Source organism: Halyomorpha halys, unplaced genomic scaffold, assembly GCF_000696795.3.
Source record: "Halyomorpha halys isolate HHAL.00 unplaced genomic scaffold, Hhal_1.1 Scaffold152.1, whole genome shotgun sequence".
In the NCBI taxonomy this organism is placed as follows: Eukaryota; Metazoa; Arthropoda; class Insecta; order Hemiptera; family Pentatomidae; genus Halyomorpha; species Halyomorpha halys.
Genome location: NW_027109315.1, coordinates 340,926 through 366,469, shown reverse-complemented (window position 1 = coordinate 366,469; position 25,544 = coordinate 340,926). Strand labels below are relative to the sequence as shown.

At 29.7% G+C, this 25,544-nt stretch overlaps 1 protein-coding gene across 3 annotated transcripts; it reads right to left on the bottom strand.

Moving 5' to 3' along the window:
• Window positions 1-421: 421 nt before the first annotated feature.
• On the bottom strand, window positions 422-25,544 carry Alh (Alhambra). 3 transcript variants are annotated; one of them, XM_014417339.3, is made up of 17 exons: window positions 25,259-25,544; window positions 22,228-22,307; window positions 21,989-22,153; window positions 20,417-20,611; window positions 19,599-19,719; window positions 18,419-18,511; window positions 16,564-16,701; window positions 14,233-14,428; window positions 13,116-13,217; window positions 10,970-11,089; window positions 10,180-10,366; window positions 8,675-8,825; window positions 5,819-5,980; window positions 5,508-5,628; window positions 3,767-3,856; window positions 2,800-2,890; window positions 422-1,818 (listed from the first exon to the last, which is right to left on the bottom strand). In XM_014417339.3, the coding sequence occupies exons 1-17, from the start codon at window positions 25,365-25,367 to the stop codon at window positions 1,738-1,740; spliced, it is 2,202 nt and encodes a 733-aa protein (XP_014272825.1). In that variant the 5' UTR covers window positions 25,368-25,544; the 3' UTR covers window positions 422-1,737. The 3 variants fall into 3 exon arrangements, with proteins under 3 accessions (XP_014272825.1, XP_014272823.1, XP_014272824.1); XM_014417337.3 differs by having other exon boundaries at window positions 18,419-18,556; window positions 25,259-25,543; XM_014417338.3 differs by having other exon boundaries at window positions 14,233-14,386; window positions 18,419-18,556; window positions 25,259-25,542.

Genomic DNA, 25,544 nt, shown 5'->3' with positions numbered 1-25,544 from the left:
GGTAATTTGAAAAATATCATACTCGAGTAGTAATTATATTTCTTCATCCTCAGTACCTTTCAGTATGGTGCCCACATCCACTTACAACACACCAGTCCCTTACAGGCATCATCTTACCTATGATTCCTGTCCTATCCATTGGATATACTAAAAATATCATCTTCTAGAACAGTCTTGAGCTTTTCTTTGATAAACTTTCTAGGCCCTATGTCTTCTCCCTTAATGAAGTTAAAAAAAAAAAAAATCATTTTAAATACTATATCAGTAAATTGCAGGTTTAAATCCAATTTAAATCAAGTCCATCCAATTATTCAATTCCTATTATCAATCTTGAGATCAAATCATGAATTATCACTGCCTTACAACTAATGAAAAGGAATCTGAAACTAACTCATGAAAAGTAAAATATAAAAATAAAAAAGACATTATCATTTTAAGTTTATTTAAAATATTATTAGTCATAATAGTGTTTAAATGACCGCACAATTTTTTTCTTATTTTTTTTTCTTTTAAGTAACAGAAGTCACATACATATACACACTGTTATATAAAAATAATTACAAAATTTAAATTATTGAGCATTGATCTGCTTCTGCTAACTATATGGTTGGTTGGGCTCGGAGAGCTCCCATCTCATTAACTGTACATGCCCACTACATCTTACCGTGCCAAGAATACCTTCCCCCCTTAATTTGCTCCATACTATACTAGGTACTAGCAGTGACTATCATTTCACGCGACAATTTGACTTCTCCATTTGATACAGATTTTGCACACTAATGGCAGTAATCAAAATATAAATGGCAGCAATAAAATACATCTAAATTTATTTAAGGTTGTTTGGCAGTTTAATTACTATAACTATCAATCTTCACAAAAGAATTGTGAAACGTTGTAAAGCCCAAAACTAAAGACATAGGAACTTAACCATATATATTCAACTCTTTTACTTAAGAGCCATGTGTTTTAAAAAATTCTAATTATAGGAACACAGCAGGGTTCAGTCATAAAAAACAGATAAAAAATTTATACAAGAGACTTTCTCTCACCAACGCCAAAAAGATAGGCATACATACACAGGTATATTTAATATGGCAACCTAATTAACTTCTAGAATTTTGTCATTAATTATTTAAATTTCATAAAATAGAATTTGATTTAAAATAAATAAATTTTAAAGTTTATAAATAATTGATAATTTTAAAATTAAGAACCAAAACTAGTTTGCTACACGTTACCTTATTTGTATATGTATGTATAAATATATATAGATACCCCATGCAGCATTTCAGAATTGAGCAAGTCTGAAACCTTTCAATATAATTTTATAGGAGAAGTCAAATTTTCACAACTACTTAAAACAAAAATCTACTCATTTATAAAATCTAATTTGATAAAAAAATTTTAAGATTGTTTATTTTCAATAAAAAACATTTATAATTGACATTTCTTATTATTTCAATCAATTTATTATTATTACAGTTGATAGTAATATTTACAAACGCGAGAATCGAGGATATTTCATTACAAAACTTAAAATGTACACTTCTAATCCCTTTATATACAGATCAGTCCCTTTGATTAAAATTAACAGAGAAAACAAAAAAACAAAAACAAAATTATAATAAAAATGATAGAAAACGATCCTTTTTTTTTTTTTCTTTTTTGTTTTACGAGAGTGCTTAAAACTACGTATAAGTTTTGTACTTGGTTTGCGTTGGTTATATTCTGTTAGAATTAAGGTTGTGACTGCTTTCCACCACCACCACCACTCATATTGTGATGAAGGTCAGAGATCACGTCCCTCCTAATCACCACCTGTAAAGTCAATAACATTAATGTCTCTTAAAAGAATATTCATCAACTCAATGAATTAGTTCAATATCCATATATCATTTACATTTATAGTAGAACTTTGATTACCTGATGTGTAAAACACAAAAATGTGTTTTAGAACCAATACTAGGCAAAGCTTAAGTTCTACACAGACTCACTCAAGGATGCTTGAGTCTATTTCGCCATGTATACACTGGCACCACTGCATTTGTAGAAATTTCGTAATTTGAATTCTCCTCGGTAAATACGGAAACTTGTATAATCAAGATTCTGTATGTTTGCGTTTGTGTATAGTTGTCTTTGTTTTTGATTATTATTTTTATCAATAATTATGAAATTTTAATGAAAATAAATAATTGAACAAAATACAATAAAAAAAAATCTGAATATAAAGAATATCAGTTTCAAAATACCTTAAATTAAATCATAACAGAGATTTAAGGAATTATTCAAATTTTATGTGACAATATGTGTAGCTACATACTTCGTCCTAATATTGAACTAACATAACTAATATACATAACTAATATTGAACTAAAATAATTATTAATATATAAATTTGTTTTGTTTTTTACAGTTATGGTTATAAGCCACAATAATTTAATATAAATACATCTTTTATAATGTTTTCTAACCTTCTGGCACTTTCACTTATTAAATAAAAAAAAATATTTATTTAGTATTTTTAAATCAAATTCTTTCCAAGCATTTGTGTGATGTCAACTGAACGATTGGAGTCACCTCATTTAAAAAATCATTTGAGCTATGCGCAAAAAAAAAAAAAAGCTAAACCCTCCCCCCACAAAAAAAAGGCTAAACCATTACCTCTCTATTGCTACGCCTCTAGCCATATAATTAAAAAGAATCTACATTTTTATAATACTACATATATTAGCGTTTTAGTGAAATTGCAAGGTCAATAAAAAGATCAGACGTAACTAAGACTAAAATTATTCAACCGACCTGGGATTGCTGTGACTGAGACTGCTGCTGCCCAGAGGAATACAGCGTTGGATTGTTGTGGTTACTGTAGTTGCTGCCAGCACTCGAACTCCTGATTAATGTAAATGTTAGAAAACAACATTAGATATAAAATAAACTATGGTGCTTCATTAAATATTATCTTAACTTATCAAAATGGTCAGGGAGGTAGGGAAACCAATTTTTTAAAAATCTTTTTACTTATCCTTAACTTGACCCAGACAGGTTTGTTATCTTGAACAAGACTAGAAGAATATATGAATGAGAATAGTAATGAAAATGGTAAATGGTACAGTAACAATGGGGCAATAGTCAAATAACATTTGACTGCAACTTGAATATATTCAATTAATTCAGTCGGGCATCAACTTTATTAAATAAAATGTCACATTTTGCACAACCATTACCTATTTAACTTGTACACAAGTATCCAGGTAATGGGTTACAATCCAACTAGAGGCCCAATGATTACAAACAATTCCTGGGCCTATAAGCTTTAATCCATTTGGAGACATTTTTTATTTTGGTGAAAAAGTTATGTTTTATACAACCAAATTACCCATGAAAATAAGTGTTATTTATTAATTATTAGATATAAGAGAAATATTGCATCCATGCAACAAGAGGCTATATATGGAGTCTGTCATAAATTTTAAATATTCCTTACATGAGAATAAAGGGGCCAAATTTTTAATGAAAATTTTGCAATAAATATAGAAATGAAAAATTTCTAGTATGTATTATTATCAATGATGCCAATTTTTTAAAATACAAAAATCATAAAATTATTGGATGATTTCCAAAATTAATAAACAAATATTTAAAGGTTGCATATAGACTTATTATCCAAAGTAGTGTACTAAAGTCTAACTTAATAAATGTTACCATTGAATTGATTATTGCGATAGACAATGGATATTTTACGTAGAAATAGCTAAGCTAATTATACCTTCGCTGATCACCTGATGAGGCCCTAACTACAACGCTGTTCTGAGGTTGCATTTGCTGTCCACTTCCAGGAAACCCTGCTGAGTTAGACCTAAACATGAACATCAACTTCTTAAAATAAAAAATATAGAAATCAAAATTAATTCAAAATATTTTTAAAAATAAAAATTTCTGAAGCCAGGACAAAGGAGCTTTACCTCGTTCATTACTAACCCTTGTATTTGTGGGTAAGAGTAGAAATTTTCGGTCTAAAAAGTTAGCTATATTCTCCTAGATAGCAGAGGATACAGAAATACAAGTTTATTGGTTTAGAATATTTTGTCAGGGCACTCTAGAAGCAAAATGTTTTTTGAGTTGGATAGATATGTCCAACGTCCATTTGAAGTAATGGCCTTGAGGAAGAATGTATGAGACTGCTGAAAATTTTTTTCAGCTTACTAATTTACAGGGAGTTTTTCCCATGAGAGGAAAGTATGTTATGTTTTTAGTATTATTATTTAAGATAATATTAGTGCAAATTTATTTTATTTTACATCCTTGCAAAGATTATATATAAAGATATTAAATGATAATTGCCAAAAACAAAAATAAACTTTTTGCTTCCTCACAACTGAAGGCAGAGTAGCTTTATGTTCATTTAGAAAGTGAAAACAAATTTTGTCCTCAGAATTGAAAATTTTCACAAGCATTTTACATTTTAAACATCAAGGAACAAATCTAGTTCCATACCTGTCTGTCTGTCATCAAATTTGCATTCGGACATAATCAATCAATTTGTAAATCCAATTTTAATGACATTTTTAAGGATAGTGCAAATCACTATTACAATTACTACCTGGCTGGTTCTATTCACCACTAAGATTTTTAATTAATATTATACATTAGTTCATTTCCTATTTGCGAAATGTACTTCATTTTAACAGCAGCAAACATGGAGAACATAAATATTAACAAACCAATGAACTGGAAAATACTATTAATAAAAACAGCCAGTACTCAATTATCCCTGGAACAGAGTGGAATGATTTCAGTGAAACCCACATTGAAAAAAAAAAAGTAGAACCAGTAAAAAAAACATAATTTCATCACAAAGTTACAATTAAATCAAAATATTAATTTATAATAAGAACAATTAATAAACTATATAGAATATGCTGAAGAATTAAAAAAGTATAATAGTTTTTGAAAATAATTAGAAACTTGTTCTTATTTTGAAAACTTTCTTTTAAACTATGTTTAAATTTAACCCAAAACATGTTTTACCGACTGACGAGTGTCATTTCTATATATATTTAATTTAGGATATTATTTCAATTATGTGATTGCAGATATTCAGGAATTGACTTTAAGAGAAAGTAAATTCAATGCTTTTGTACTTAAGAAATTTTTCAAAACTGATAACTTTTGTTGTAACTTTAATTTAATAATATTAAAATTTGGCTCAAAATAATATATATTTTTAATTTGAACAATATATACAGCTATATTATCAACTTAAAATTATGAAATGATAATTAGTAGATGACTAATATTGAACACTGATCTCTTATCGTGATTATCTAGCCCTGCCTTGTGACAACTATTTGAACTATTATGCTGATGTACAACAACTTTCAAGTTAGTATTTTGTATAACGGTTGTATTTGAAAATTATAAAAAAAAAAAAAAAAGAGAAAGATTAAGCCTAATACTGAATGTAACACAGAATCTTGCCAAGTATGACATGAATGAATATAGCATACCTTGGTAAAGACTGAGGTGTACTCCTCTGGTATTGGACCTGTTCAGCAGCACTAGCCATACCATTTTCCACAGCAGTTGGAGCATTATTTACAGGAGGGGTACTAGCAGCAACATTATTAACTTAAAAAGAAAAAATGAGCACTAAGCAAAAGGAAGCAGCGAAGGAAAGATAGATATCAATAACTAAGTAAAAAAAAGATGAATTATCCTATATTTAAGTTTAGGGTTCATCTCCACTTCCATATAATATATCATTTTTTATGTCTGCACAATTAATATTGTTTAAATGATATATAAAGTAGACAATAACCTTGCTGCTGCTGCTGCGGATGCTGTTGCTGCACAAGAGGAATAGCTAACCGCGCATTAACCGCTAATAGATGGTCTCGTCTCTGAACAAGGTTAGTAACATGCTCTTCAAGCTGGGCATTTTCAGCACGAAGCTGATGCAAACAGGAAAGCAGCGAAGCAACTGAAAATAACAAAGATATAATTAAATTATTATCAATACAAATAGCAAATATGAGATCCATCCAACATTCCTAGATGGGGAAATCCAACCGCAAATCAACAAATAAGGATTACACATTTCTTTCATTTCATATAACAAAAGTTAATAATTTTTCCTGTAAGACAGTTTTCATAACAAAGGCAGGGTTATGCCTCATATTCAGGACAATATACTGCTATATATCCTTTACAGCGGTTTTTTTTGCAAGTTCATAGTCAACCACTTCACTCCTCTTTATTGTTATTTGAAATCCATATCACACTCACACAGTCATTCTCTCTATTTTTGGAGTTGTGATATAATTTTATAATGCTGCTTAATGTAACTTTTTTTTTTTACTTTATTTAGTTTATTCACAACTATAAAAGTATTTTTACAACCAGCGAATGAGATGTAGAGAGAGAAGAGAAAAAAATATATATATAAGGTCATTCAATGATGCCTCTCCATTAAAATTGAAATTTAAAAATCAATTTAAGAGGTCCCTATTCCAGCTCCTTCGTAAACGTCGTCTCGTATCTGCTAAGTCTCGTGTAGATAGTCCTTGAATTAGAGGGTTAGTGTGTGTTGGAAGTGCATCGTGAAACCATTTATATAATGATTTAATGATTGTTTGTACGTAGGGAGTTCGTAAGTCTTTGTGTAAGTTCTTGTTACTGATGTAGGGGGGAGCGCTACTGATCAGTCTTAGTAATTTTGATTGAAACTGTTGCAGTTTCAGTAAGTTAGTTTTTTTGGCATATCCATAAATTCATGCACCGTAAGTCCAAATTGGTTTGAGAAGGTAAGTATAAATCTTTAGTTTTTCTGAAAGTGGTAATTTTGATCGTTTATTTAAAAGATGAAATAATAATTTAAGTCTGAAATTTAGCTTTTGTTTTGTTATTTTTATGTGGGGGGTCCATGTAAGTCGTTTATCCAATGTCAATCCAAGGTATTTTACTGTGTCTGTCCGGGTTAAACTTCACTTGTTTAGAAAAACAGGAGGACATAGACCACAACGGAGAGTAAAAGTTATTTGCATTGATTTCTCAATGTTTATCCCTGTTTTCCATTTGATATACCATTCATGGATGTGAGCTAGGTGTATTTGTAATTGTTTTAAGGCTTGTGCTAGGTCGCCATGCTTGGCTAAAATGGCTGTTGTCGGCATATGTGGCCGTGAGAGTGTGTCCATTGTGGGTAAATTGGAGGTATACCAAGTGTATAATAATGGCGCTATTATGGATCCCTGCGGAACTCCAACTTCTGCTGCGAAATATGAGGATAGTGATGAGCCCTGTCGAATCCGGAAGTATCTCTCTTCTAAATAAGACTTTAGGATTAGATAGTAGGTGCTGGGAAGAACTCTTTTCAGTTTATAAAGGAGTCCTGTATGCCAAACTCTATCGAATGCTTTTTGTACATCGAGGAAGGCACCTGTTACATATAGTTTCTTTTCGAAAGCAGAAGCAATGAATGAAGTCTATGACTTGATGGGTTGTAGAATGGCGATGACGGAAACCGAATTGATGATGAGGTAGTGTTGTCTCAATGAAAGGTAGTATTCTCTTATATAGTATTTTTTCAAAAAGTTTAGCAAAAATTGGAAAGAGACTGATTGATCTATATGAAGATGGTAAATGAGATGGCTTGTTTGGCTTTAATATCATTATAATCATCGAGAATTTTCACTGGATTGAAAAGTGGGTTGTACGTAACATTGAGTTATAGAGTGCAGTGAGGAATATGATGGCCTTTCGGGGAAAGTGCTCTTAATGTAACTAAATTTTTTTAGGACTGCTCTACTTGCTATTAGTAAATGGTTTCTAGATATGATAAGAGACCTTCCAATCATTTTGGGGGTGAGATGGGAAGGTATTATGATCTTCAGATTATAATGTCATACAAGACCAATACTCATTATTAGCAAACATTTTAAAGTAAAGAAAAGAGAGATTCTGTCAGAGGGCAAAGATTTGACTGACCCTGACTTAACTTTGTTTAGAAAAAAAATATGGGTAAGAGAATTTAGATTACCAGGAACATGACTACCATGAATATACCTTGCCACATCACTACAATTTCTCCTTATAATTTGAAGATTTAATGTGCCTTGAATTGGAACCATGTTCCATAAGGATTTAAAATCTGCACTGAGAAACAAGTTGGAAAATTTAAAGTTTGCAAGTCTAATCTGTGAATCCAGAACAAATACATACATATTTAATTGAAGTGATAGTTATATAAAAAATTACTTGATTTATTACTATTACTTTTTTTTAATATTTTATACATTTTTTAAAAGTTTCATTACTTGTTGTGTATATAATGAGCATTTTAGTTATACTGTGAACAGGTAATATTAAAATTCACCACCGAGGACCAAATACCTTAATATGCTAAATAAAAATTAACAAGGGAACTATTGACCCTCTTAACTAACCAGAGGGTTAACCTCATTTTATAGGGTTAACAATTTTTTTGACCAAACAAAAATATCTGAACAGAAATCAATTTCAAACAAATAACTTTCTAAAATATAAGTTAAACATTTTCAGCTTCTTAATTTTTAAAAAATAAGATTGAAAATTTGATATAAACTATGAATTACAATAATGAATGGATTGGTCTACTTATACTATAGATAAAATTGTAAATGGACACTCAACATACTGTCAAAGTGCTGAGCCTGCTCCATCAGGAACTGAGAACCTTGTTCCCACTGACGCTCCAACAGCTGTTCCAAAGATTGAGGGATGTTATTATTTGCAGTGTTATGATTATTAGTCGTACCAGGCATACCTGTCCATGCTCCTATTCTATTCTGTAATATATTAATTGAAACAATTAAATTTCCTTAAAAAATAAACGATAGAAAAAATACACAAAAATATGAACAATTAGTATATTGAAAAAGGATACAAAACAGAAAAAAAATGTAAATTCAACATATTTATGAAATAACTAAGTATAATTTATATGGTTGATAATTTGAAATCATGAACATAATCTATTTTTAAATGAGAGGAACAGCTTAATAAGGCACCGTACTTCTATCACCCAGGCCCGGAGTCGAGTCCAGCTCTGGCAGATAATCATTTATTCCGTTATATCAGTTATAGATCGACCATGGGGTCAGTAGACCCTCCTGGAACAAATCCAGGCAATAAAAAGTGGGTGTGTACCCTTAAACTGGGGTAAAGATTTGGAGTTTGAGCGTGATTCTGACATAAAAAAAACTCCCTTTTAATAGTCCAGTTGTGCGTGAAACTTTTTAACAAATGTCAGGTATAACTAGGTCAAATGAGACAGATAGAACGGAGCTATTTGAACTTTTCACATTGAACCAAAAAGCAGCCTTTTTGAAGTGCGCTTTGTGAGGTCTCGGGTTCACAAAAAATTAAATTATAATAGATGCATGTTGTAAGGAATTTTTTTTTCTTTGATTTCAAAAGGAATGTTTATAATTAAAAAATGTTTGATTTTCTATTTATAAACAGACAAAAACTAAGGACACCCAAAAGAAAGTCAAGGCAAGGGTCTTCTGCCTTCTTTTGCCAAAGGCATTCTAAACCGTGACCTTAAGATCTGTAGAATGCAGCTTTTCAAAAATATTTAGTACAGATAGCCCACTAAACTTTGTGTAATGAATCTATTTCATGCTGTATGAAGTTATCACAACTCTTACGGACACATGTCTACCTGCCTACTCATGTAGCAAACATGCAGGCTTTTTTTTTTAAAATGAACAAAACAAGTTTTTTTTTTTAAATATCAGAAAATTTCTGTTAGGTTGGTAGAAAGCTTAAATATATAATGGTTCATATATATTAGATGAAATAGATTTATTTTAATTTAAAAGAGGAATAATAAAGAAAGCCTGCTGACGTAAAGTAGCCTCTAGTTGAAGGAAGCATTCAAGTTGAAATGATTACTGAACGTATGGACCTACACTCCATAATCAAGAGTGTACAAATGGCTGAGTTTCATCTAAATCTTTAATGATTAGATTTTAATTTATTAATTAATGCTTTGGTGTCCTAATAATACTAAGTATATAAGAAACTATTAATCATATACCAATTGAGACAAGTTTGGACACAAGATCATTATAACTTAGACCAAATGTTGACATATGAAAAATCATTTTAATAGTGAAAGATTATAGTAAAAACTACCTGAGCATGGTGAGGCCGATGAAGCTGGGGTCCCACCAGGCTACTGCTCTGAGTAGGCTCCTGCTGGGTAAAGACAGAATGTGCGACCATTTCTTGCGAAAGGGTATCACACATTTTTTGTGCCATTACGCTACTTGGATTCAACTGATTCCCAAGCATATGAGGAGCATTCAAACCATTCTGAAAACTAAAACCATACATTTTATTTTAAAAATTATATCATACTGAAAATTTAGGGGAAAAAAAAAAATCAGAAAAAAGTATTAAGAAGAAATTATGGAAAAGAAACTTCTAGAATAGTAGGACGAAGGTCTAATTTCTTAAAATTGTTAAAGAAATAATGGAGTTACACATTAAAAGTATATAGATTTTTAGTAGTAAATGTTTTCATTAAATTGTATATCCTGAGAGATAAGATTTTTTTTTTTAATCAAAGGTAGAGAGGAAGCAAATCATAGAAGGTAAAAGAGACAAAAACTATAAAGATTATTTTCTATTTATCAATTTTTTTTAATAAAAATAAAACTATAAATGGCAAATAACCAACATTTTACACTGGCAAGCAAGTAAACATTTTACAACCTATAAGAATCCATAAGTAACAGGAGAACAATTCAGCATTCAAACGGTTATAAAAAAAAATTAAAGCCCCCAGGAAATGAGAGTTTAAAGATGACGGGAGGAAAGTGTCAAAAACCAAATTACAAAATACACAATAGTAGGGATTTTTCAATAAGTCAAATATAAAACACCTTGTAGAAGTAGAATACCTCACAAATGAAAAACTTACATTTTAACATCCTTTTCTTCCTTGACAACAACGCTTGAGCTCGGACCAGACCTTCTCAACTTTCCCTCAATGGAACTAAGTTGAGAATTACTACTTTCCCCAGGGCTGCTGCTTTTAGACCTTGAAAAATAATTAACTATAATCAATATAAATTTATTGATTAAATAAAAAGAATAATTCAAATAACAACAATAGGTAAAAACTCACAAACATTTAAAAATAGATGAAATTACAGAATGATATTTAACAAACTGCCAAACGCTTACTTACTTAAGGGTTCATATGATATGACACAATTAATGATTGATTGATTAAATCATACAATTCTTTAATCCCGGACCATGCCTGACCTACTGCTCACACTTCTTTATCCATGTTTTGCCTTTCTGTTTCCTTTGACCACCTCTGCCTTCACTGAACCTGGGGATTTCGTTCTAGGTCCTGTTCAGTTACATCAGTGTCATCTTTTCTGAGGATGTGCCCTCACCATCTCCTTGTTTGAAGCTTTATTACCTTCTTGATTGATTAATTTTTTAAGTTTGAAATTGGAAATAGTTTCTTACTCAGTATATTTCTGATCTATTTTTAACGACCTGCAGTTTTTTTGTCCTAACAGGCGTAAAAAGTTACACTGGAACATGTGTCACTTTTTATGTCTCAGATACATACAAAAGCACAGATTTTATATTGGTGTTTTAGAACTGGACCTTTATCCCTCTCCAGACCTCCTTAACAAAGGAGACACCCAGACACATCCCGGTAGTTTTTAGAGCAAAGAAAATATAGAGTGGCACTATAGAATTTGAATTGAGTTCATTAAGCACAGATAACACTTCACCTCCTAGAGTACCTTATTTTTATTAAATAAAGACATTTGTTGTATGATGAACTTAGTGGATTGCATTTTGTACTATTTCATCAGCTTCAGTTGTTTTTCATTCTAAAATAAGATATTTGACTACATAATCTACACCACCTCTGGTAGCAAATGAGATGTTGGAAGGCAGCAGCGGACAATGTTCTTCTGATAGTATTGAATAAGGAATCGATCCGTGAAGTGAATCCGTGAAATATTTCATAAAAATGACAATAATACATGGAGCCAATGATGGACTACATCAACAAAAGGCAGGGATAATAAGGAGTTCATAAAAACAATAGAAGATAGAATAAACTTAAAAAATCATCATATAAACTAAATGAATTTTTTATAGGACAAGGAGCTCCAAAATTGTTTTCCGATTCGAGCCAATTCACTAAATTTGTAAACTTTATGTAAAGAACAATACAAACATAATACTATCTTATAAATAATTATACTTAATTGGACAGATAGAGACACAAACTTATCTCAATAGTTCTGTTGAATGGAGTCCAGTGGGCACTTCAAGAAAGGATCTGATAGGGAAATACTTTCTAAGAACTTGATATATTTTTGGATTGGACTGATTACTTCAAATTAATAGGTAAACAAATCCTTATGTTTTAGGTTTTGAATTTATTATGATGGATTTATATAAAAAAAAACTAATTCCTTACTTGTACATGTAAATAATTCATGGTATGCTATTTGATTCTTCCAATTTTTTAATTATTTTTTTTAATAAATGGAATATGGTCCGGGTGCAGTCAAATAAAACTTAAATAGTAATAACTATCTTTTAGACATCAAGGAACAAATTTGGTCCTGTGCTTGCCTGTCAGTAAATTTTTGTATGACATAATCGATCAAACTGTAAATTCAATTTTGATGAGATTTTCAGGGATTTTTAGGGAAGGAGGATGCCCTCTTCTTTTCCTTGAAACACCTATATTTTAATTATATCTTGTCCCGTTTAAACCCTATTTGGAGATTAATGTGCCCAGTATTAATTTTGTCAAATTTCATTCCCAACTTTCACTTAACTATATGTAAAAGAATTTTTCTCAACACGCATGTTTTAAACATGGTTTGCTCCTTCTGGAAATTTTACTCTCAAATGACAATTCAAATTCATTAAAAAATAATAAAACTCATTCTTAAACCTTGAAATCTCAAAATAGTAAACTTATTATTATTTTAGGTTTATAAATACAACTAGATCTGTAAATGAAAGAAAATATTTCAAAAATTAAAAAAAGAAATAATAATAATTAATTTACTTACCCAGATGACTGTTGTGATTGGGGAGGAGGAGAGTGTGATTTTCCACTACTGTTTCTCTTCATCCATCTTCGACCTTTTTCACTTTTATCCGATGACTGAGATCTGAAAATATTAAATAAATAAGTAATAAAGACTTAACGAACCCTATGGTTTGAAGCCGATACCACCAATAGCAATTCACTAAATTAATGTTGTTTTTCAATTTCCAGCGCTTTTTAAATATTGCTCGATTAAACACTATCTTAAGTCTCCTCTTCCCGTTCTTTCAAGCAAATATTTCAAAAGTGATATAGGACCGTCACTCCCTGGGGGTCTTAGTGGGGCAGGTCCAGCTGAGAAGGATTGCCTTGCTTTTTGTTATGATCTCCACTTGTGAGATTATAAAAAATGTATACAATAAAAAAAATGAAGTTTTGGTAACGAAATATAAACATCAACATTCATGTAAGGTATTATTCATAGTGATAACCTTGAACATTAAAACGAGAAGAGCATATTTCTTTTTTTTGTAAAGAATTAAATTCACTGACCGGGCTAGCATAGACTTTGTATTTATTTTAAGTTTGTGAATAGAAGGCACAAGCTAAGCAACTTCGAAATCGTAAAATAACAAGCACTTCCCACCTTTAACCTAGCTTTTATAACTTCATCAATTTCATTTTTTATATTTACCGTAGAACGTAAATACTTAAACCTCTATATCTGTTCAAATGTCCTCCTGTATCTAAATCGCCAAAATTGCTTCCATTTCCACTGCTAATCATATATTTTGTTTTGTTTATATTTATTTCAAGACCTAGTTTCTTACTAGATTTCATCAACGTTTCAGAAAGACATTAAATACATTTTAAAAAATGATCAATTTTGATTACGGAAATTTAAACACCATCAAATTTTTATTAGAGAGGAAAGATGAAATGAATATTGTCAAATAAATAAAATTCCATACCCCAGATAAGTACAAATTTTATTTTATTTACACTAATTACAATATGATATCTTCAGGTGCATTTACTTAATCTGATCTCATTATCTTCTAACAAAATTCAAAATATATTGATAAAAATAGAAGATTATTTAAAACATGAATAAAATGAACTAATGAGTATGAGAATACCTTTGTCTTTTCGCAGGAAGGGGAACTTGATCTGACGATAAGACAGAAGAAGCAGCCACAGTTCCTACAGCAGGGGTAACGGTATTATGGGTGGTCGGTGGTGGTGACGGGGTAGCTATAGGTGCAACGTTATTAGGCAGGGCGTCCAATGGCACTGTTACAACAATTGATTGTCTAGATGACTCTTTTGATACGGCTGTAGGCACAAAAAAAAATATAGTCATAAGATAAACAAAAAGTAATTAAAAAAATCACGGATTGAAAACAAAATGAGGTGCCTTCAAGACAAAAGCATGTGTGATATGGTCCACTTGTTTCTTGAGAATATGTTTGTGTTTAAAGCGTGCTCAGAAGAAGCGAAAATGAATCAACCACAGTCAAAGGATCCTTTATAAAGAAAAAAGCATGTGATCAAGATACACCATCACCAAAGAAAAAATAAGAATCTTCTTTAGACCTCACACTTTGTCACAAGAAATAAAATCTTTTTCTCATATCCTTATTTATCTTCCAGTAGTTTCTTCACAATAAAAATATCGTTATCTATATGATGTAAATTGTATAGTTTCCTAATAACAACCTGGCATAATCTTTGTAGCAGAAATTTTAACAATAAAATTTAAATGACAATAGTTATCAATTTCGTTAAATAGCAGAAATGGCCGCATAACATTGTCTCTTGATAATAAACTCATCTTTCTTTTAAATTTACATCTTAAACAATTGATGGATATACTGGATTGAAGAAGTCTAATTAAAGTAATTATACAACCTTGCATCATTGTAAATTAAGGTTTCATTATTCTTTTCTTACAAAGCAATGTATTTGCCCTATTTGAACTATAAAGAGCAAGTTAAAGTTGAATCTTCTTTTTTTCATGTGATTGAGAATTATATTTTTCATCTCTATTCAAAGATAGCAAGAACCTTGAGCTACTGTAAGGCAGAATGTGACTAATACTCCTAAAAAGAGGAAATAATAATTTTTTTCACAAATTCCATCAGACTAACACTTTTTTTTCTCCATATTTCACTGCACAATTTAGTAAGTACATTGTTTGATAATTTTATTTTTCCTCACGCGCTACAATCATTGGAAGGGCAGTCAATGCAGGAGTCAAGAATGCTACTGGTACGTATCCTTTTTTTCATTCTATACTTGATTTCCTCCCCCTTTACCTCTGGCGTAATTAAGATTGGGGCCTTGGAAGGCCTAAAAATTTATTCTTAAAGTTCAGGAAAAAATTGTTAGAAACAAAGTAATTAATAAACATAAACAAAGGTAACCAACTCATTAAAGCAATTGTTATTCTATTCCTTAATATTAATTGTTAGTATCACTATCTCTATTATCTAAATCATGTATGAATTTTGAAATAAAAAGATCTAGGATCGATTTACTTGTACACTTTGGCAACCTAAAATAATGGCATGCCTAAGACATAGAAGATGGCTATTCTGTTTGCTACATATCTCAACACAATAAAATAAAGAAGCTTAAGGAGTCGGATCTTCAGTAGCCCTTTTCTCCTAGAAATATGTTCCCCATGTATTGTATGATAAAGATATTTAAGAATAAATATAATAATAATATAATATAAAAATAAAGATTATCTTCATTTTATATATACATACACATATAAAATAAATATACCTAAGATAGTTTGATAAAGATATTTAGGAGACTGAAAAAAGCCTTAGGAGTTGAGTCTTTAATAACAGGTAGGGATGAGATATAAAATAGGTTAGGCTAGATAGGCTATCTGCTGTCTTAGGCATGGCACTAATTTTAGCTAGTCAAAGCATAATAGAAAATTGATCTTAAAAATTTTTATTTTAAAATGCAAACATGATTTAGATATTACCCATTTTTATATATATATAAAACTAATGAATATTCTAAATTAAAATATGATAGAAGTCATAATGAGTTTATGTATACACAATGAAAGAAATGGTTATTGAATTAATAAAGCTGCTAAATTATTATTTATACTAACAGCCTTGAGCCTAAGACCATTCTTGCATATACATCAACAAGAACTATTATCCAATTGGATGAAATTAATTATTCTTACTTAATTTTTTTTTTTAAAACTATCAAAACTATAAATGCATTACAACTGCCAGTAAATTTTATTTTATTAGGAATTATGTAATATATATCAATTAATTATTTATACACTATTGGATTAATATTTAAAAGTAATATAAGAATAAAGTTAAAACATGTATTAATATTCTGAAGAAGGAATAGCAACAAGAGTGAACAGTAGTTGCAAAACAAACGTGCCATATTCAATATTGAATAAAGGCTGTTATGCCTCATACCATGCTGAGGAACAACGGGTGGCGTGGCAACTGGTGGGGGAACTGCTGTGGTTCCTGGCCTAGTACTGCTACCAGGGCTGGGAGGGCGTGGGCTGCTCTCGGGGCTTGGAATTCCTACTGGAGGAGTCCGTGAGCCTCCTAAACAATAAACAAAAGAGATAAATATGAACAATAAAGGGTTAATCAATTTTCACACATCCTAGGTAAATTACTATAGATAATAGTAAATTGAATAAGTTTCTCTCCACCTTTTAGATAAGGTAAATTAATTGTGATACAATATGTAAAAGTGATTGACTACGTACACTATAAACACTAAGGAAACCTAAACATAAAGAAATAAATTAATAAAATTGATGACTTGAATGGATGAAGGGGACAGGTGATATTTCAGGAAAAATTAGAGATTTTTGTACGACAAATATTTTAAATACTCTTTTCTATAGATTAACTTGATTAATTTTTCTAAACCTTAGATTATGATAGCTTTTACAAGTTATATATATATATATATATATATATTTTAAATAAACATTATACTAAATTTGTTCTAAATTCACATGTTTGTAACATTAAACCTTCAATCCACTCATGTCTCCAATTTATTTGAAAATTTAACATTTTTTATTTCAGTTTCCCTTCAAAAAGGATTAATTTTATCCATGACAACAAAAAATGTACTAGATATAGAAAAATTAACTAAAGGATGTACTGCAACTAAACTAAATGATAAAAGAAGACAGCAGGGGAAAAACGATCAAATCAAATTTGAGTTATCAGTGCCCTTCTGTAGAGCTTAATAAAAGTATACATATGGTATAAAACCATTCATCCGATGAAATGAACAGAATCTCCTTGATATTACAAACAAAAATTATAATACTGTGGAAGATTGGTATGTTACTCTATTCTCTTGAATAAAATAACAAGTACAAAATATGACTATGATCATTTGTCTCCTGTACCCTCCAATTGTTTTATTATTGTCTTTTAAAATAACAATCCTTACATATTTTTTCATGTTTAGGGTTTTTTGTTATAATGTTATGTAATATACTTCTTTAAAACCAATGATTTAGTCACAATTTTCAAGATTATCCATAGAAAATAACACTATCCCCAACACTTACAATCACCCCTCCTTCAACCAAGTTAAAAAAAAAAATTATGTTTATAATATTCTTTGATCTAAGCTGCTCCCAAAAAATGTTAATAGCAAAATTGTGAACAAATATTATATATAAATATTTTTAATCAATATTGTTTTAATAAGTGTTTCCAAGGACTGCCAAAACGGCTCTGATTTAGAAGAAACACCTTAAGTTTGTTTGTGAAAAAAAAAGAAAGTAAATAACGACCACATTTACAATTGTAAAGATTTTTATAAAGAAATTTTGTGTAAAGCTAATACTTTTGCAAAAAACTTCAGATCTAACAATGCCAATATCATATTTTCAATTATTTTGCAATAAAATGTGCAGACGACATCAATAACTTTTTATAATGTGACTGGCATTTGTCACTATATTACACAAAAGATCATAATGACAATGTATTTAAATAATAAATTTTCATCAGGGGGATTGAACTGACAAATCGATGAATTTAAACAAACACCTCTAAATCTTCATAGTGGGAGAAAACTGAAAATTAATCATACTTTCACAAAGCCAAAGTGCCTTTAGAACACATTAACTTAAAAAAGAAAAATTTGGTCCATACCCTATAAAAAGTTACTGATCTCTAACCTTAAGGTTACTCATGAATAACATTTTCAGAGGATTGATTGATATTAAAGTTGGTTAATATTATCAGTGAGATAGAAAGTATAAATAAATAGAGATACTAAACTCACCTTTTCGTCTTTTGTTTCCAATTTTACTGCCTTCACCTTCCAATCCTCCAATAGCCCCAGTTTTGTCTTCATCCCCACCAACGACACCAATCTCTGCATCACCAGTTGGATTAGGTGTTTTACCACTTTTACTTGAACCTGCACCTCATTAAATTAGCTTATTATCTCGAAATAGGAAGTAGGTTATAAAAAAATATTTTTCCTAAGCAACTATTTCATTCTTCAAGCCGTTGGGTGTAATGTCTATATATTTATATAAAAATTTCCACAAGAGAGTAGCAACATTATTTACAATCTTATGTTTTGAACATTAATTCAATCTAAACTGGATTCCTTGTTTATAACATAGAGTAATAAAAATAAAAATTAGTTTGTTTTTTTTTATATTAAGTAGTATTGAGCAAACAAAAAGTTACCGTAAAACATTAGTAAAATACAGATAAGTGAAAGTTAAAAAAAAAAATCAGATAAAGCAAGACAGGATTTTTAAGGAGTGGTTGAATAACCAATACTGACTAATCAGAACTGTTCTAATCTTTGATTATATCTTCCACGCACTTTACTAATACCAACCAAATTTAGCTTGAAATCATTTAGCAAACTCAATATTTTCAATCACACCAAAAACAATATAAATAATTAAGTAAACAATTATAAAATGTTACTTGCTTTGAAACTTTCTTTACACATTAACAACTTAAATTATAAACAAAGAGAGTCACAATCATTATTTGTGCTATAGTTTTATTAAAAATATATAAATTAATTAAAACAATGCTTTTCTTCCCTGAAAATTTATCTCTATAATGTCTTACAATTAAAATTTTGTTTGATTAAATTAAAATATATTGATGGTGAACAGCCAATATCACTCATGTGCAACTTTAATAACTTTACAGTAAAAAACAAAAACTATTTTTTCATATCTGACATACCATTTTTCTTATTTAATAATAAACCGCTTTTTAAAAGTTTTCCATATCATGATTAGAAATAAACAGTCTGTCATTACAAATTTATTTAATCCACTAATGATACATTCAAAGATATAGAATTGGCCAGATTTACAGGTAGTATTATTATTGGTAGCTCACTATCGACATATTAAGCCTAAAGAAGATAAACTTATACTTGTCCTATATGATTAGATAAAAAAAAGGAAGATTAATGTCATTCTCACTTAGTTTTCGTTTGGATGTAGTTTTCGTAGGTTCTGTTTCTTTCACAGGCGAACCTTCAGGCGAATCATTCGCACCAACAGGACGATAAGGAGGGATAACTTTCACATTGCCTCCTTTTTTCTGTAAACAAAATAAAATCTTATAATCCATAGCAGATATGCAAGAGGGATTGAGTCCCCAAGATGTAGGCTTACTAAAGGCATGCATTAATTAATAATAATTATACATTATTCACTAATGTTGCTACTTTATAAACAGTATTAGAAACATCTAAATGGACCATCGTTCTGAAACAAAATTTCAAAATCTGAGGATGATTTTGGGGTAACCAGTAAAGTTGGTATCAAATAAAAAAAATAATAAACCAGATCATATCACATAAGCTGTGAATGGATGCTCTGTAATTTGGTGCAAAACTCTTATAAAAAAAAAAAAGAAAAAAAAAGAAAAAAAAAAAGAAAAGAAAAAGCTGCTCTCAGTCTCAGCAGTCATAGAGAAAAAACACAAACAGCCTATGATTAGATTAAATTGTTTTTTCTTGGTCCATAACAAAGGTTAAATATTAAAAATAATGAGGCAAAAAAACAAAAGAAAAGAAAATTGCAAATTATAACACAACTATTATAATACTAAAAAATTATACAGATGGTCCTTGAACTTATATGAGGATCAGTATATGAAGTAATATTTTATACTTTATACAATCAAACTTTCTGAGAGCTATCCTTTCAGAAAATTAGCAACAAGAGTGAAAGAGTCAAAAGGCAGTCACCATAACATTCATCCATTATTCTAAAACTTATACAGGAACACTTACGAGTTTAGTGTAATGATGATGACAATATCCACAATATTTAACATTTTCCATATAATTAGAAGCCTCTTCACAAAGTAAACCAAGGCCTTGTGCGCAAGTGACATGAAACTGTTGCCTGCAACCAGCTTTATTACACTGCATACAAGCACCAACATTCGCTCGAGACCGGCTTCTCTCTTCGCATATATAGCACGTCTAAACAAAAATATAAAATTTTGATTTTAAAAATTATTTCTTAAGATATAAATTTTAAATTATATATATTCAATTACTACTACTGATATTGACAAAATAACAATACAATCAATCATAATAACCAATAAAAAAAATATCTTCATATGAGTGAGTTGGATAAAAAAATTCATCACAACATAATTGTAAATAATTCTCATTTATAGCATAATTTTCATACAATAGAATTCTGGTAATTCTCATCCCAGTAATTTGTACAAATTCATTGATCGCAAGAGCAAATTCCTTTATTTTGTACAAAAACAATACGTTTATACTGAAGAACTTATAGATAATTCAAATTTCCTTTCTACGTACAAGTCATGTAAATCTCTTTTAATTTATATTTCAAAAAAATCTTGATGAATTGTATTATTTTTAAGAGAGGGAAAGAGATGAAAAAATTACAGCGAATCACTTTTATGAACAGTTGTTTGCTTTTTTTTATATTACCTCAAGGTCTCATAAGTTTTTCATTTAAGGAAAATCTAAATTATTTTTTGTAATGACAAACAAATTAATGCGTTTAAACATTATAAAATGTTCCTCTATCAATAATAACACCCATTTTGAAGGAAAAGTATCTCTCCCAGACTTTGCAAAATACAAGCTCCAAAACAGGTGAGTTCCCACAAACACAAAAGCATTGTAAAAAATGGTTAGCCAAAGCACAGAATTTAAATGTACCAACTTACATGCAAGTGATGATTAATTAAGCAGAAATATATACAGAGGAGTTAACAATTAATTTATCATTTATATTTATAAACCAAACAAAACTTCTTTTATAACTAATGAATGACAATAAAATTTGTATTAATCTCATTAATTCATATCTTTATTTCTGATGGTCGATTATTCATAATCTCAACAATTTTAATACCTCCATAATTTATATGAAACCCTAAGATCCTTGATAAAATGATTTAACAGGATTCAACTGCATATACTTAGGGAATGAATTCTGAGAGTTAAAAGTTGAGTTTACTTTTTCTCATTAAAAATTAGTTATAAGAAAGTATTACAGAGTTCATCTTTTTTCAAACTAACTTCAATGGGAAAGGTATATACAAAAATGTAAGGTTAGAAAATTATTAGAAGAATCCAAAACAAAATTCACTATCACTCTTGTTACAAGGATTATTAAAGTTAATAAGCTTAACAGGAATTATAGTACTACATGTTTTGAGATTTTTATTTCTATTTCACAGTTCAAACATTTATAGCAAATAAAAATTAGTTCTTCACTTACAAAGTATAGTAATACATTTAATCAGCAATATAAAAGACAAATTTAAATGTTTGAATATTTTAAACAAAATTATGAATGCATCCACATACCTTATTGTACCTCTCTTGTGGTATCTGTGCAAGGATGATAGGCTCCATCGTCGTAACATTACCAAACCTCACCTCAGGGATATACAAAGCACAGACAACATGAGCCCATGCATTATTGTCTGTTGGTTTCAAGGCACCTTCTTTATTAGGACACAGTTCACATCTCTAAAATTTATACTAATATTAATTATATAATAATGTATTTTAAGGTTGTGTAAATTAATTTATACTTTTATTACCACTTTGACAGATCGCTCCTGAGATTCACATTTCCTGCAATACCAATTTCCAATGGGTACTGTCACAATTCCGTAGCAAGCTAAAAGATCAAAAAGTAAAAATTAAGTTTAGAAGTAACAATATATTATGGTTGAATCGCTTCAGGTGTTCACAAATTATGTTGATACCTTAGAAAATAAAAAAAAAAAAAACTATACAAAATTCAGCTTTTGTTTTTACAAAAAACTCCAACTAGGGCAATATTTTGGTTCTTATTATAATAATAGCAAACAAGCAAAAAATTAATCTTAATGCTATTCCACAACCTCCATTGACTCTAAGAAATTCCCAACACACTTTAAAGATCAAATATATTAAAAAAATTTTAAATTATAATATTTTTTTCCCACCCAAGCCAAGAGCGATTACAACTGAATCAACAATCAACTGTAGTGACAGAGCTACTTCATGTATCAGTTATAGCAACAAAAAGATTAAACTTTTCAATTCAGTGAATTCAGTACTAAAACTGCAGAACCTGACTAAAAAGAACAAAAATATACAAACCTATAATAATTCAAACTAATAGTCATCCAGGAATAATATAAAAAAAAAAAGTTTTAAATAAATATAAAAAAAAATTAATAAAAAAGAATACTAGGCTACTTAAAAATAAATATTTAATGCTACACCCAGATACTAAGTATTAGAACAAAATGGGAGAAATAAAGCAAGATGGGTAGATAGAAAAGCAATTAGTGATTTTCCAAAAAATGTTAAAATTATTAGACTGATAAAATAATAGGGGCTAGATAGGAAATACAATTTCAACATGGCAAGTAGATACAACTAGTAACCGATCCATCATTGCTGTCAGTTATGATCCAACACCACAAAGTGATTCATATTTAGGGGCCAACTTCAAACGAAAATGATCAACAGGAGTTGGTCTATCACTTGAGGGAACATAGGGAGTCAAAGTCAACAGCTCTGATCGAATTAGAGCGATAATAATAATAGAACAACTTATAAATCATTACAATAAAACATTATATGGAGTAATGCTTCGGAACTGTTATCAGGCAGAATAGATTTCTACATAAAGAACAACTTGTCTTAATTAAGCAAATGCTACAAGAGAATCATTAAATAGCAAAGCATGTAAAAATGAAATATATTGGCAACAACAATCTAATGCACAGTGAAACATCTGTAACATTCATTTGAATTAACTCAAAATATTTAAAAAGTATAAATTTACAGCTAAAATTATTTCTCCATGTAGAATAATTTAAAAAAATAAATATGTCCTATCCTTTTTTTTTTTTTATAGTGAACTACCACTTTCAAAAATGTATAAATTTGTTTAATGTCATCATTGCAATAATTTACAAAAGAAAAGTTAAAATAAATCACAAAGTTTAATCATTTATCTACACAAATAATTTAAATTAAATTAAAATCTGTACCGCTACAGCCCATGAAGGGTCAGGGGTTCAGTACTTTGTAAGGAAGTACTGTTACTAAACCAACGGATGTGCAAGGAGGTGATTTGGTCAGAATGTCGCTCAACCGCCAGATTTTTACCCAATTTAAGAGGCTGGGTGGACCCCAGGAGGGCTACAAGAACCCACAGGAGTTGACTCAAGGCTACAGTATAACAGAAAACAATTTTCTGCTCCGTCAGATTCGAACTCGGGTTCTCTATACAAATAATAATACAATTTCTGGTATTGAAATTGGTCTGTTAAAACTAGAAACAGAAATAAACAAAAATTATATAGATGAGAAGATGGTTAGGGGTGCGGTCAGTGAAGAACACAAATAAGTAAATGAATAAAAATTATAATCAATGATTAAACAAAAACAAAAGTTTTGGACTTCAAACACTAAACAGAAAAAAAATCATATTCATTTTAACCAACTTTAAATTGAATTCTTAAAATAAATGCCGAATTTATCAATAAAAGTACAGAATGCATAGGTCTACTGAAATTATTACACATTAAATTATTTAATAACACTCAGACAAGGGGTCAAAATAAAACACTTATAATAAAAGAAGTATTAGGTCTACACACAAAACTATTATATATTACAGAATGAACAAAAACATTGAATGGAGCAGCAAGAGGTTATAATATTGACCAAAGCCACATAATACTTCAAGTTCTTTGGAATAATTCAACTGTATCTTGAAGGATTATATCTTTGCTGATGACAATGAGAGTTCTAATCTTAAAAGAAATCCAAATCCATAGAAATGAATTTTTGTTCAAAGACCATTTAAATGGCTTTACAATTATATCAATAATTCCTTGAATGTTCACTAAATTATCTGTAATATCAAAGAGACATTGGAGAAACATATTAAGCTTATTATACCAACTTCTAGAAGGACCAAGAATAAAAATTCCTATTAGCAGAACTAAATGTATGATCAAATTGAATTAAATTGCAGTAACTATTATAATTAAATTAAAACCCTATTAAAAATGTATTTTACAATGGTGAAATTCAACATGAATAACTAGTAATTCAGAACACTTATACAACCAATTGGGAACTAGAATAAACTATTATAAATAAACCATCGTGAGATTATGAACAATCTAGTTTAGAAACTATTAATGAGTCCTTATTTTATAATATGCAAATTTTAAATTTGATAAATTTTGTAACCTTCTTCCTGAAAAAATAAAACACCCATCTTCTATCAGTCTCTAAGGTTTATTCAAAACTGTTAAAATTCATGTGTATTTCTCGAAAATAGACATTTTAGGTTTAAAATATTTAAGAAAAACATCACACTTATCAATGGAAGCAGAAACTTTCTGAAAATGAATGAATGTAACTGATCTTTGAAAACAGAACTGTAAATCTTGAATAGAAAAATATTAGTTCTAATTCCTAAAGACATTATAACACTTAATTAGAAAAAGAGTGAAAATGAAAATTTGTAATTTAGAGGAGAGGTTAGATAAGCAAACAAAATGGCGGGTAAAACTCTAAAATAAATTATGAATTGACAAATTGCTAGATATGAATTACCTTGATGTACTGCAACAGTGCAACCCTGTCCATCACAATATACTAGCGGGTTTTCGGCCCACCCCCGATCATCAGAACAAACGCAACACCCTCCGACCATTTCCTTCATTCTTGTCCACAAGGCCTTTATTAACCAACAGACTCCTTGGAATGGTGCCTTTTCCGCGTGCGGCTCATTTTTATAGTCTCTGTTTCACCTCTGTAGTTCCATTTAATTCATTTCTTCAAAAAATTCGGCGACCTTCTTCGGTTACGTCCCTCCGAACGCTGATAATTCCACTACGCG